The sequence below is a fragment of the Indicator indicator genome, chromosome 11 (genome assembly GCF_027791375.1).
Source record: "Indicator indicator isolate 239-I01 chromosome 11, UM_Iind_1.1, whole genome shotgun sequence".
Lineage (NCBI taxonomy): Eukaryota > Metazoa > Chordata > Aves > Piciformes > Indicatoridae > Indicator > Indicator indicator.
The window spans coordinates 17,897,845-17,912,361 of record NC_072020.1 but is presented as its reverse complement, the minus strand read 5'-3'; the positions used below and the strand labels follow the sequence as shown (position 1 = coordinate 17,912,361).

General features: G+C 45.9%; 1 protein-coding gene across 3 annotated transcripts in view; it reads right to left on the bottom strand.

Annotated features, from left to right (window-relative positions):
- The window catches only part of VPS50 (VPS50 subunit of EARP/GARPII complex), a 53,403-nt gene extending 42,384 nt beyond the window's left edge, over positions 1-11,019 (bottom strand). For all 3 annotated transcript variants that reach the window (XM_054384747.1, XM_054384748.1, XM_054384750.1), the window contains exons 1-6: positions 10,987-11,019; positions 8,790-8,858; positions 3,580-3,702; positions 2,548-2,619; positions 1,653-1,706; positions 633-703 (exon numbers count right to left, since the gene is read on the bottom strand). In XM_054384747.1, the coding sequence (XP_054240722.1) occupies positions 633-703; positions 1,653-1,706; positions 2,548-2,619; positions 3,580-3,702; positions 8,790-8,858; positions 10,987-11,019 (422 nt within the window). The remainder of the gene's footprint in view (positions 1-632; positions 704-1,652; positions 1,707-2,547; positions 2,620-3,579; positions 3,703-8,789; positions 8,859-10,986) is intronic.
- Between the last annotated feature and the right edge of the window lie 3,498 nt (positions 11,020-14,517).

Genomic DNA, 14,517 nt, shown 5'->3' with positions numbered 1-14,517 from the left:
AGCACCTCATCACTCTCATGAAGAAGAATTGCTTCCTGATGCCTCATCTCAGTTTGAAGCCATCACCTCTCATCTTGTCAGTCCATGCCTTTGTCAAAAGTCCCTCACCAGCTTTCCTGAAGGCCCCCTTCAGATACTGCAAGGCTGCTCTAAGGTCTCCCCACAGCCTTCTCCAGGCTCAACAACCCCAACTCTCTCAGCCTGACTCCATAGCAAAGGTACTCCAGCCCTCTGATCATCTTCATGGCCTCCTCTAGACCTGCTCTAACAGTTCCATGTCCCTCTTGTGCTGAGGGCTCCCAATAAGTTCACGCTAGAAAATAAGGTTGTTAGCATCATTAGGGAAACCCAGAAATTGGGATGACCCCAACAGACTACACTAAGATGTTTTGCCTTCTGCAGCACCTGTCTGTTAATCAGTGATGTATCCCAAGAGGTTCTTGTTTTAAAGAGAATTCCCAAATGACAAAGTGAGAGCTGCAAGACAGAAAGCAGGTGGCATTTGTTTCAGTATCTTTACCTACAATGGCTAATTCCATTCCGCACATCAACAGAAAGTATCAACAGTAAGCAAACTCCTGGGGTTTCTTCTTACACGCTTTCACCCCCCTGCCACTATTTAAGCAAGATACCTTCTTCCATTTGTGCAGATAACAGCTGCCATCTGAAGGCCAGTCTGCAATGATGTCACACGTTCAAGTTCCTACAGAGAGATAACAGGTTACACAAATGTCAGAGATGATGGAATGGGTTAGGTTGGAAGGGACCTTAAAGATCATCCAGCCCCAAGCCCCTCCCGTGGGCAGGGACACCTCCCACCAGCCCAGCTTGCTCAAGGCCTCATCCAACCTGGCCTTGAACACCTCCAGGGAGGGGGCATCCACAACCTCCCCGAGCAGCCTGTTCCAGGGTTTGAGAACCCTTCCAGTGAAGACGTTTCTTCTCCTATCCCACCTAAACCTGCCCTAGTGCAACTTGAAGCCATTTCCTCTCGTCCTATTTCTTGGTACTATGGAGACAAGACCAACACCCCCTGAGCTCCAACCTCCTTTCTGGGAGTTGTAGAGAGCCAGAAGGTCTCCCCTCAGCCTCCTTTTGAGACACATTATTGCAGCTGTTCCAGTGAAAACAAGGAGAGAAGCCATGCCAATGTTCTACTGCAAACAGCTAAAACAGTTCTGCTTTGTTTTGCTCTTGGAGATCTTTGACATGTTGAGGCTCTTCCAGCTTACTCTTCTCTTAGAGCTTTTCTTCTCACAACTGCCTGAGATAAGTGGCAGGTTTCTGATTAAGTGCTCTTAAGAAAGGCCATTGCTGCTTTCTCTTATGGAATGAGATCTGAAACCACTCCTAAAGACAGGCACCAAAGAAACTCCTCTTCAGGTCCATTACAGCTATTAGTCAATCCTGTGAATCCATGTTTTCAGGAAGCCTTCTTAAAACGGTCATATGGCTAAAGGTCTCTAGCTCAATATGCCCTTGGTTCTTTTCATCCTATGGATACAGGCTTAGCATTCAGAGACAGTAAGTTCAAATAAGGCACTAACAAATGACTACATTTAATCCCCATTGAAGCAAGTGGGACAGCACTTGTGCTTAACAGCATGAAATGGACTGGTTTACTCTTAGAAAATGACTGTTAGTTGTCTTACCTGAACATATGCAGGCTGTTTTTCTAGAATCAAATCTGCAACTTTCTTAGATACCTTTAAAAGGAGGATATTCCGTGTGATACAGAGCAATTTCAATTAAGTAGGCCATCCCCATAAAAAATTCTACAGCATGTTTGTGGTTCTGTATCATTTAGTTCTGTAGCTCTCAAATTGATGAATAGACGTTCCACCACTACGTAAAAATTGCTAAAATGACAAGTAGCTTTCACAGGAACAAGGGAAGAGAAATGTTTAGAGTTCTATCTAGGAATTAGTGAGCTTATTGTAATTAATTCCTTACCTCCCTGCTCGTAAGGAACATGTCACAACAGAAAATAGAAATAATCCTAGATTCACAGAATGGTTTAGGTTTGAAAGGACCTTAAAGATCATCCAGTTCCAACCCCCTGCCATGGGCAGGGACACCTTCCACTAGTGCAGCTTGCTCAAGGTCTCATCCAACTTGGCCTTGAACACCTCCAGGGAGCGGGCATCCATAACCTCCCTGGGCAACCTGTTCCAGTGTCTCCCCACCCTCACTGTAAATAATTTCTTCTCAATATCCAGTCTAATTCTCCCCTCTTCCAGCTCAAATCCATTCCCCCTCATCGTATCACTACAAGCCCTTGAAAAAAGTCCCTTCCCAGCTTTCTTTTAGCCCTCTTCAGTTACTGGAAGGCTGCACTAAGGTCTCCCCAGAACCTTCTTTTCTCCAGGCTGAACGGCCCCAGCCACAGCCCTCTGATCATCTTTATGATTGTTCACTATAAAAACACATTACACACAATTAAGAGAAAAAATGCTTCCTATCTCATGTGTCTAAGAGATCAGATCTTTTTCAGTTACATTTCTGACCAGAATTGCTGAAGGGTGAAGAGGAAAGCACTTTACTTACAGCAGCTTGCTGTTGTTTTAATTTGTCTCTGTACTCTTCCAGTTCTTGAAGACTAAGTACTGGAGGGAGCCTCTGCATGTAAACAACAAATTAAATTCAGTGAGAAAAAAGCAGTGTTAACTAACTAATCAACTCCTTCAGAGAAACATTCTTATTGCTTCTGCAATCTAAGCTGCAGAATGAATCCATTCTTTCAAATGGTGGATAGGAAAATCAGTATTAAGATAAACAATGTATTATCATCATCACATCACATCGTATCATCATTACATCCAAGCTGCCTTAATTTTAAGTCATATATATATGCACACAATCCCCCCAATATGTGAAATTATTGTGTCTCATTCCATTTGCTATAAAAATACCTAAAATATAGAAAGGCTTTTTTTGTTTCCAGCTATTTTGGCTTTTTCAATCTAGTTTAAATTATAAACTGCCTGCTAGCAAAACTCATTTTCTTGTTATATTCACAGAAGCACAGAATGTGAGGGGTTGAAGATCGAGTCCAACCCTGCTGCCAGAGCAGGATCACCTAGGGCAGGTCACACAGGAAGGCATCCAGGCAGGTTTTGAATGTCTCCAGAGAAGGAGACTCCTCTCTGGACAGCCTGCTCCAAGGCTCTGGCAATCTCACAGTGAAAAAGTTTTTCCTTTGTTTCTGTGGCACCTCCTCTGCTCCAGCCTGCACCCATTGCTCCTTGTCCTATCACTGGACATCACTGAGCAGAGCCTGGCTCCATCCTCCCAACACTGCTCTGCACATCTTTATCAACCTGAATGAGGGCATCTCTCAGGCTCCTCTGCTCCAAGCTAAAGAGCCTCAGCTCCCTCAGCCTGTCCTCAGCAGGAAGATGTTCCACTGCCTTCAGCATTTTTGTGGCTCTGCACTGGACTCTCTCAAGCAGTTCCCTGAGGTCCTTCGTGAACTGAGGGGCCCAGAACTGGACACAACATTCCAGATGTGGCCTTACCAGGGCAGAGGAGAACCTCTCTTGGTCTACTATTGTCTTTTCTTTTAAGAAGTAAGCTCACCTCTAACTCATACTTCACAATATCAAAGGAATCATTGGAGAAATAGACTTCTTCAATGCTGTTAATTATTGCTTGCTGAGCTTGAGGATCAGTTGGTTCTTCATGTAGTTCTCTCAGCTCCTCCTTCACAAAACAAAACAAAAATTATTTCTATGATGTAGTATCACATTATAATAAGAATGTTTCACCAAAAATATGTATTTTTCAAAAGCCATTTACAACATTAGTTGTAAACAACAAAAACAATGGCAGTGAACAGAAAGATCAGTACATTACAGCTTCTTCTGCCCACTACAAGATATTAAAACCTTTTCCAAGAACCAGAACTGGACCAACACTAATATTTTTGTCCACACACTTCTCACATCATTTTTCCTTCCTGTTCTATGGAACTAGAAGTTTACAGGTCTAGAAGCCTGTGGCAACTCTGAAAGAAATATATTTCAGAAGAGTCATTTCCTTGCAGACTCGTCTGAAATGCAGTTCAGCAAGTCTGCAATGACTTCCCCAGCTACTTCCCAAGTGAGTCACACTCAATGTGTTCTACACTGCCTGTAACACCAACACCAGCACTGCATTCTTGCATGAAGCATTACTACTGGAGAGTTGAAGCAAACACCTTCTGCATTCCAGTCACTATCAAACAAAAGGTTGTAGTGGATGAGTGAGAATGTAGTGACGTGCGGGTTGGTCTCTTCTCCCTAGTACTATGTGATATGAGAGGAAATGGCCTGAAATTGTGCCAGGGAAGGTTTAGGTTGGAGATTAGGAAAAATTTCTTTCCTGAAAGAGCAGTCAGGGATTGGAACAGGCTGCCCAGGGAAGCGGTGAAGGCACCATCCCTGGAGGTGTTCCAGAAACATGTGGCCATGGCACTTTGGGACATGGTTCAATGACCATGGTGGTCTTGGGTTGACAGTTGACTTGAAGCCTTTTCCAACCAAAATAATTCTATGATTCTATGAAAAATCTTGGGAAGCAAAGACATCGCAAAAAGTTAACTGATAGCAGTCAGTCTCTAATCTAATTCAAAGCTGCAGGTCAGCAATACCCTCTGCACCTCTGCCTAGAGAGTGCCAGGGGCCAAGCCTCTGCTGAACATATTTGGACATAGCCTCCTTCTCTTCGTAATGAGCCAAAACACACAAGGGAACACACTGCTAATCTGTGTCCCTCCATTCTGAGCCTGAATAACATCTATGTTAAAAGCTGAGGGCTGAGGGCCCTGCTCAGCAGATTCGATCAGCAGTTCCATTGCAGCATCCTGCCTCCACAAAATGGATTCACAGAATGGTTTGGGTTGTAAGGGTCATCTAGTTCCAACCCCACTGCCATGGGCAGGGACACCATCTATTAGACCAGGTTGTTAAGACCTCATCCAGCCTGGCCTTAAAACACCTCCAGGGAGGGGGCATCCACAACCTCCCTGGGCAACCTGTTCCAGTGTCTCCCCACCACACTGGAAAGAATTTCTTCCTAATCTCCAGTCTAAATCTCCCCTTATTAAACTTATTATTAACTTATTATTTTTTACATCTGCACACACACAATCTTTTCATTTTATCAATATAAAAATATTTCTATGTATAACCACATCTATAATCTCACCTCAACACTTTCTTTTCCTCTTTTCCCCTTCCCCCCCCCTCCCCCCAGTTAATCTATGGCTAGGGAAGACAGCCAATCCCACAGATAACTTTGTGGGATTCCCTTATCTCTCACATGAAACACACAGAACCTTCTTTTGATCTTTCCTCCTTCAGTATGCATACAAAGTGCTTATATAAAAACCCTCATTCTACCAAAACAAACAAGGCACTGGGAAAATAATTCTCCTGGTGGAGAGAACAATAAACTGTGATCCGCGGAAGAAATTACCAGTCACATCCCCTCTTAATGCACTCCTCAAAAGCACTCAGCTATTGTTGGGGAAACAGAAACCCACACAAACTAAGAAAGCCACACAGCTATATCTTTACATTGTATATGATTACCACCACAAGTCACAGTCAACTAATATATCGTGTGCGAACTGACTACCATCAAGATAAACATCATCTAATTTGAGATCAACTCATTATTAATGCCACACACTGGAATTCAAGTATACAAAATTCCTCTCTGGCCCTTTTGTGACAGAATGTACTAAAAACTGTTACCAGCTAGGGAAACAACAAAGCTGGCAACAACAGAATGCTTGAAAAAGGATCACAGTTGCCTAGGGCAATCAGAGCAAGGAGATGAGGTATCACAGTCAAAAAAAAAGACATAAACCCCATCTGCAGACAGCGTCTTCTTTTAGAAAGTCATACAGTCACAGAATGGTTTAGGTTGGAAGGGACTTAAAGGTCATCCAGTTCCAACCTGCTGCCATGGGCTGGAATACCTCCCACCAGCCCAGCTTGCTCAAGGCCTCATCCAACTTGGCCTTGAACACCTCCAGGGAGGGGGCATCCACAACCTCCCTGGGCAACCTGTGTCTCACCACTCTCACTGTAAAGAATTTCTCCCTCATCTCCAGTCTAAATCTGCCCTCCCTGAGCTTAAAGCCACTTCCTCTCATCCTACCACTTGCAGTTCAGATTTGCCTCGTCCAGATTCTATCACAGACTTCAGCTATTCTACACTTTTTTCTCTGTGTGATCAAGTTGGAGGCATGAGTCTGTACTGCAATAGAAAGTTCCAAGAAGTTCACTGCTCATTTGCCTTCATGTGACAAAAGGAAATGGAATTTTTACGTGAGAGTTACAGAATTTATTGGAGTTCTTCTTCATATAAATGCATGCACTTGGAGGTGTTCACCAAAATATTCAGGAACCAAATCATCTCATTGCTTAAAAATCAATAAAATGCAGGAGCACAAGGATATAAACTGGAACCCAGAAGTTCCACCTCAACATGAGTTAAAACTTCTTTGGTGTGAGGGTGCTGGAGCCCTGGAGGAAGCTACCCAAAGAGGTTGTGGAGTCTCCTTCTCTGGAGACTTTCAAAACCTATCTGGACATGTGCAACCTGCTTTAGGTGATCCTGCTTTCGCAGGGGGGTTGAACTTGATTTCTGGAGGTCTCTTCCAACCCCCTACCATTCTATGATTCTATGAAAAACAGTTATGAGAACAGCAGAGAGCAATGTACGCTTCGAAAGAAGAGCTTGTAACAGTCTGATGTTTTTACTCATTACCTTTAAAAACCTGTCCCTTTTCCTTAGTCTTTCCTTTTGTATTCAAAAGTGAATTCCCTTCACAAAGCCAGCCCATCAGTAAATAATTCTTGAGGGGCATTAGCTTATATCCAGCAAAGCTGCTTGATCCTATCATTAGAATGCAATTCTGACTTGTGACATCAGTAGGTTTCCATGGCAGTGAACATAGCTCCAGTTCAAGACAAACACCAATATCCAAGAGCTCAATGACTTCTAACTTCTGTGCAGTACTTAAAACTTTCATTTCCTTCATGGTTTTCATATCACTAACAAACAATCTTTCGCCCTTCCTACTCCAAAACCTTCTGTTTTCAACAAAGATTATCTGAAATCTATGCTTACAGTGTCTCATCTGATATCATGAGGAAAATGCAATCCTACAATTAAGGTTTTAGCAAAGTTAAGGAGGCATGACAGTATAAATCCTTTTTCCAAAATAAAAGGGCTGGAAGTGAAGTTACTGTGACAAATGGCTTGGGACAGGAGCCAAGAGTAAAACTGATCAAAACACAGTAATTTCCCTCAAGATTCTATGATCCCTCAAGATCCCTCAATGATCTAAAGCTTTTATTTAATCACAGTCATGCAACTTGAGAGATTCACTTGATAGATCTGGTTGAAAAAACCACAAGTTAATGTAAGCACCTCATAACTTTGAGAAGTAGCCACCTAAAACATTTTGGAAGGAAAAATCCCCTATTTAAGTTACACTCAGTCTTATCTTATTCTGTGGCTCAGGAGTGAGCAAAACTCTAACTGTATCAGTTTAAAAAAACATAACCAGGTGAGAAGTTCTAATATTAATTCAATCTTTTCAGGCAGAGAATTCTGTGAGTATTCTCACTGAGAACAGCGAGAGTCTGTTTGCAGAGCAGCTGCAGATATTTTTTGCACATTATGAATATTTGGCATAAATGCATGCAAAAGTACAACTTTTTTACAGGGATTTGTTCTCTCACTGTTATTCATACAAGCTGTAGGCCTACCAGACACATAACATCCAACTGTTAAAGAAAGGAAATACAGCCAAGAGACCCTCCATACACATCATAGAATAATGGAATGGCTTGGAAGGGACCTTAAAGATCATCTTGTTCCAAACCCCTGCCACAGTCAGGGACACCTCCTACCAGACCAGCTTGCTCAGGGTCTCAGCCAACCTGCCTTTGAGCACTACCAGGTTTGGAGCCTCCACAACTCCCCTGGGCAACTTGTTCCAGTGCCTCACCACCCTCATGGGCAAGAATTGCTTTCCTGAGGTCTCATCTCAATCAAGCTGCTTCCACTTTGAAGCCATTGCCCCTCACTCTGTAACTCCATGCCTCTGTCAAAGTACCTTTCCCGCTCTCCTGGAGGCCCCTTTGAATCCTGGAAGGCCACTAGAAGTTCTCCCAGAAGCCTTTTCTTCTACAGGCTGAAAAACCCCAGCTTGCTCAGCCTGTCCTCACAGAGATGGTCCCATACCCAGATCATATTCATGGTCTCCTCTGGACCTGCCCTAACAGTTCCACGAGTCATGAAGAACATAAAGACTATTGTATGGTCAAAATATACTCAAGGCACCATAAGCAGAAGTCTAAAAGACTAGAACTATACAGGACACTCATAGAGTATCTCATTTTTAAAGGAAGAAAAAAACCCAAAATCAACAAACCAAACAAACAAAAAAATACCACACACACACAAAAAAAAAAAAAACCACAGCATTTTTTATTTCCTTTTTTAAAATTTTCAGCAGGAAACCCAGATAATATTAAGAACAGCTTCCAGTGGCTACTCAAAATTTGCAAGAAATAAATTTTACTACAAGTTCAGTCTGAGCAGGTGAACTGTTTTGCCTCACAGCTCTTAATTCTTTCATTAAAATATTTCAAAAGATTTTCAGCATGAAATAAAACTGTTGTTAAAAACCTCATGCTAGAAACCCTCAAACACCTAAAACTAAACAACTGAATGTCATGAAAACCTAAGAATGAAGGGGGTGGGAATGTAGGGACTGTGTCTCTTACCTTACAAGGAATCCGAAAGCTTTCAATAGGACTGAGGTCATGAACACTCTCCTGAGGACTTCTTAGACCCTTTAAAAGAATCTTAAGTCAGTTAAGATTGATGCTTTAGCTTGCACTCAAACTGAACAAGTGTTACCTGGTGACCTATAAGTCACAGAATGGTTTTAGTTGGAAGGGACCTTAAAGATCATCCAGTTTCAACCCCTGCCACAGCCAGGGTCACCTCCTCCTAGACTACCTTGCTCAAAGCCACATCCAAACTGCCTTTGAACATTTTCAAGGTTGAAGCCTCCACAGCTTTTCTGGGCGACCTGTTCCAGTGTCTCACCACCCTCATGGGAAGAATTTCCACCTAACATCTAATTTTAATCTAGTTTTTAGAATGAGAAGGAACTCATTCTACTTCAGGTATCAATTTGTGCTGGAAAACTCAGGCATTCCTTGTAAAGTTACAATTCCTTGTGCAATTGAACTTGTCAAAGTTCTGGGTAGTTAAACATCACAGATAAACCACACTCATTCCTTTGAAATCACAGTATCACAGTATATCAGAGGTGGGAAGGGACCTCAAGAGATCATCAAGTCCAACCCCCCTGCCAAAGCTTAGGGTAGCCCACACAGGAATGCATCCAGGTAGGTTTTGAAGGTCTCCAGAGAAGGAGACTCTACAATCCCCCTGGGCAGCCTGTTCCAGTGCTCTGTCACCCTCACTGTAAAGAAGTTTCTCCTCATGTTGAGGTGAAATCTTCTATGTTCAAATTTGAACCCATTGTTCCTTGTCCTATCACTGTGAACCACCCAAAAGAGCCTGGCCCCCTCCACTTGACACCCACCCCTCAGATATTTATACACATTGATAAGATCCCCTCTCAGTCTTCTCAAGACTAAATAGCCCCAGGGATCTCAGTCTCTCTTTATAGGGGAGATGCTCAAGTCCCCTAATCATCGTCCTGGCTCTCCGCTGGATTCTCTCCAGCAGGTCTCCAATGAATGATAGGACACCCTGATATTTGTCTTTTACAGTTTCTAGCATCATGCAGCATTGTACTGAAGTGCAAGCAGAGTTTTTAGCTTCCTGCACTGCTAAGTTAAGTTTCTAGCAATGGGAAATCTATTCTGAAAACATCAGTGAGATGTCACATGCATGCTACCTGATGACAAGGGGCAATGGGTGCACGCTGGAGCAGAGAAGGTGCCACAGAAACAGAAGGAAAAAAATTTCACTGTGAGGGTGACAGAGCCCTGGAGAGCAGGCTGCCCAGAGATATTGTGGAGTCGTCTTCTCTGGAGACTTTCAAAACCCACCTGAATGCCTTCCTGTGTGACCTGCCCTACGTGATCCTGCTCTGACAAGGATGTTGGACTGGATGATCTCTGGATGTCCCTTCCAACCCCTAACATTCTGTAATTCTGTGTATGATTCTAGTTCTCACACTCAGTACTCCGGCAGACATTCACTATGTCCCCACCCAAACACTTCTGATTCAAAGTGCCTACTATCACAGCCCAGCAACCCGAAATTATACATGATAAAATGACACAGACACAGTCCAGTGGTGTCATAGAATCACAGAACGGATTTGGTTGGAAAAGCCCTTTAAGACCATTGAGTCCAACCATTCTCTAACTCTGCCAAGGCTGGGGCTAAGCCATGGCCCTCAGCACCACATTGCTGCCTCTTTGAAACACCTCCAGGGATGGGGATTCAACCACCTCCCTAGGCAGCCTTTGCCAGGCTTTGACAACCCTTTCAGTCAAGAAGTTTCTTCTCATATCCAGTCTAAATCCCCCCTAGCACAATTTCAGGCTATTTCTTTTTGTCCTACCACTTGCTACTAGGGAGAAGAGGCCAACCCCCAGCTGGCTCCAGCCTCCTTTCAGGTAGTTGTAGAAAGCAATGAGCCATCTTTAACTGCAATTCGTCCCTTATCGCACAAGATCTGTGCTGGCATCTCTGCACGCTTCCATTTCTTGACTTAAAGGGAATGCAAAGCCGGATCCATGCGCAGCAAGAACTAAGGTAACGACTTCCCTCTTCCTACACGCAGGTCCGAAGGCGATGCCTAGCCTCAGAGGCCCGACAGTGTGCCCGGGCATTTGCCCCTACTCGCCGACACCACCCTCACCACGGGCCCAGACACAGTGACAGCCAGAGACGTCCCACAGCGGGACTCTTCTCCTGAACCCAGCCGCTCACCTGACGGGTCATCAGCGACTTGATCTTCTGCATGGTGCCGATGCCACCGCCGCCCCGAGAGCATTCAGCAGCCCAGCGCAGCCGCGGGCTCCGGCTGATGCCCCGATCCGCTCGGGGAAGCCATGTTGGACGCCACCTGACAGAGCACTCCCGCTGCTCGCTGGGACCGGTAGTTCTCGGGAGCCGCAGCTCAACTACAACTCCCGGCAGCACGGCCGAGCGGGCGAGCACCCGGTAACGGGGCGTGGAGAGGCGGCTCCTTTAGCCGCGGCCCGGCTGGCGACGGCTGGCAGCTCTCCGCTGCCTCCTCGCTGCGAGTGGCGGCGGCGGCTCGGCCTGAGGAAGCGGGATGTGGGAAGCGGGGGAACTGTGAAGGGAAATGGAGTGCGGGCTGGGGTGCCGTGAGGGGAAGCGGGGTGCGGCCGTGACTGGGGGAGCTGTGAAGGGAAATGGAGTGCGGGCTAGGGGTGCCGTGAGGGGAAGCGGGGTGCGGCCGTGACTGGGGGAGCTGTGAAGGGAAGCGGGGTGCGGGCTGGGGTGCCGTGAGGGGAAGCGGGGTGCGGCCATGAGCGGGGGAGCTGTGAAGGGAAATAGAGTGCGGGCTGGGGGTGCCGTGAGGGGAAGCGGGGTGCGGCCGTGACTGGGGGAGGTGTGAAGGGAAGCGGGGTGCGGGCTGGGGGTGCCGTGAGGGGAAGCGGGGTGCGGTCATGACCGGGGGAGCTGTGAAGGGAACTGGAGTGCGGGCTGGGGTGCCGTGGAGGGAAGCGGGGTGCGGCCATGACCGGGGGAGCTGTGAAGGGAACTGGAGTGCGGGCCGGGGGTGCCGTGAGGGGAAGCGGGGTGCGGCCATGACCGGGGGAGCTGTGAAGGGAAATAGAGTGCGGGCTGGGGGTTCCGTGAGGGGAGGCAGAATGCGGGCAGGATCGGCGGAGCTGTGAAGGGAACTGGAGTGCGGGCTGGGGGTGCCGTGAGGGGAAGCGGGGTGCGGGCTGGGGGTTCCGTGAGGGGAAGAGGGGTGCGGCCGTGACTGGGGAAGCTGTGAAGGGAACTGGAGTGCGGGCTGGGGGTGCCGTGAGGGGAAGCGGGGTGCGGGCTGGGGGTTCCGTGAGGGGAAGCGGGGTGCGGCCGTGACTGGGGGAGCTGTGAAGGGAACTGGAGTGCGGGCTGGGGGTGCCGTGAGGGGAAGCGGGGTGCGGCCGTGACTGGGGGAGCTGTGAAGGGAAGCGGGGTGAGGGCTGGGGGTGCCGTGAGGGGAAGCGGGGTGCGGCCGTGACTGGGGGAGCTGTGAGGGGAACTGGAGTGCGGGCTGGGGGTTCCGTGAGGGGAGGCAGAATGCGGGCAGGATCGGCGGAGCTGTGAAGGGAAGCGGGGTGTGAGCTGGCGCAGCCGTGAGGGGAAGCTGTTGATGTCCACGAAGGCCTCGACTGGCACTGGTGGCCGAGCAGCCCCAGTGCCTCTGGAGTTTGGGAGATGTTTATAGGGTATTGACCATTGAGGTCCCCTTCTTGAGAAGCAATTGTCTGAGGAGACAAAACGAAGCTCTGTCTAAAGAAGATGCATTTAGATAATGACGATTTTCTGTGTGCCTCAGGTTATTTTGGGTGTTAGACGCAAGCAGATGGGGCCGTTCACAGATCACAGAGACAAGCTTGCCTCACCAAAACAGGCTCCTATGTCTCTATTTTGTTTGTTTAGATGTCAAGGAGGGAAAAAAAATCATATTTCCTATAATCTTTGCTTAGCTAGAAATGACAAGATGACATTCAATGATAAAGTCACTAACACAGCCAAAGCAGCATAGTAATACTTCAGAGAGATTGTCTTTCCTTTTGACATTCTTGGAGTCTGCATATAGGTCACCTCAGCACGTTTTCTAATCTAACTCTTCTTTAGCTCCCCATAACTTGTTGGAGTAACTTGTTGCAGGGTATGACAGGTAAAAGTAGGCATGCTGCTCTCTGAACCAACACAGTGATGAAGGGAAGCCAGGATCACACAAGGTACTGGGTTGGAAGGGACCCTTGAAGGTCATCTTGTCCAACCCCCCTGCAGTGAGCAGATACCTCAAACTAAAGCAGGTTGCTCAGGACCCCATCAAGTTTGACCTTGAATGACTCCAGTGTTGGAGCCTCAACCACATCCCTGGGCAACCTGTTCCGGTATTTCACCATTCTCATTGTGAAGAACTTCCTCCTTATGTCCAACCTGAATGTACCCTGCTCCAGTTTGAAACAGTTTCCCCTCATTCTATCACCACAGGTCCTTCTAAAGAGTCCTTCCCCAGCATTCCTTTAGGTCCCATTCAGATACTGAAATGAAGCTCTGGAGTTCAGTCATCACCTCTTTGTATTCTTTAGCAAGAATTCTTTAGCTACCCTTGTCCATAGTTATTTCTGTGGAAAACCTCTAACAAGTTTAGCACATAACAAAGTTCACAGAATCACGGAGTGGTAGGGGTTGGAAAGGACCTCTGGAGATCATCTAGTCCAATCCCCCTGCTAAAGTAGGATTACTCAGAGTAAATCCCACAGGTAACATCCAGGTGGGGTTTGAATACCTCCAGAGATGGAGACTCCACAGCCTCTCTGGGCAGCCTGCTCCAGTGCTCTGCCAGCCTCAAAATGAATCTTTTTTCCCCTTAATGCTCCTATGTTAATTGTTAGTAATAACAAGTATTTACAGAAATAAAGTAATCCAAATATTACTGCTGCAGATAAAGTTGCTTTAATGAACTTGCTTTTATTAAACTAGTGAGGTTTGATTATGTACAAATGCCATTTTACAGCCAGCACAAGCTACAATTCTATAGAAAGACAAACTACCTTTTTAGCATCCGCTTCATAGAATCATAGAATGGTTTTGGTTGGAAAAGATCTTTAAGATCATCAAGTCCAACCATTCTCTAATTCCACCAAGTCTGGTGCTAAACCATATCCTTCAGCACCAGATTTGCACTTTAACTTTCTAAGTTATTCAGTGTAAGAAATTGCAGCATCCAAATGCTGGAAATAACAGGAAGCACTCAAAAAAAAAAAAATGGAGCTTGGCTAACATTATTTTTATTTTCTTTGCTCTCTTCTGGTATTTAAAATACCAAAACAGGCTGATCCCTGTGCGAAAAACTTCTTCATTTCAGTTAGAAATTAATAGGAAGCTGTGACCATGATGTGTTGAAACCAATCTGATGATCATTTCTGTCTCAGACTTTGTCAAAGGTTGCTAGTTGATATATTGGCCCTAACGCTAAGTGGATTAAGCAGGTTATAAAGAGCAGTATTCAGGAGAGTCAGGACAATAAACCCAGAAAGCCTTTGGGAATACACAAAATTCCCTCTTCACCTCCTGGCCTGTGTCAGATGGTGGTATTATTTCTGCTGGGATCACTGTATTGATATTTTTATTCATCTGGAGTCAAACTCATGTTTCTTACATTGGATTGTAAGGAGCTGCTCAGAGTTCTGGAACAATCTGAACATTTTAGGGCTATGAGGATGATGAAGGGACTGGAACATCTGTTTGATGAGGAAAGGC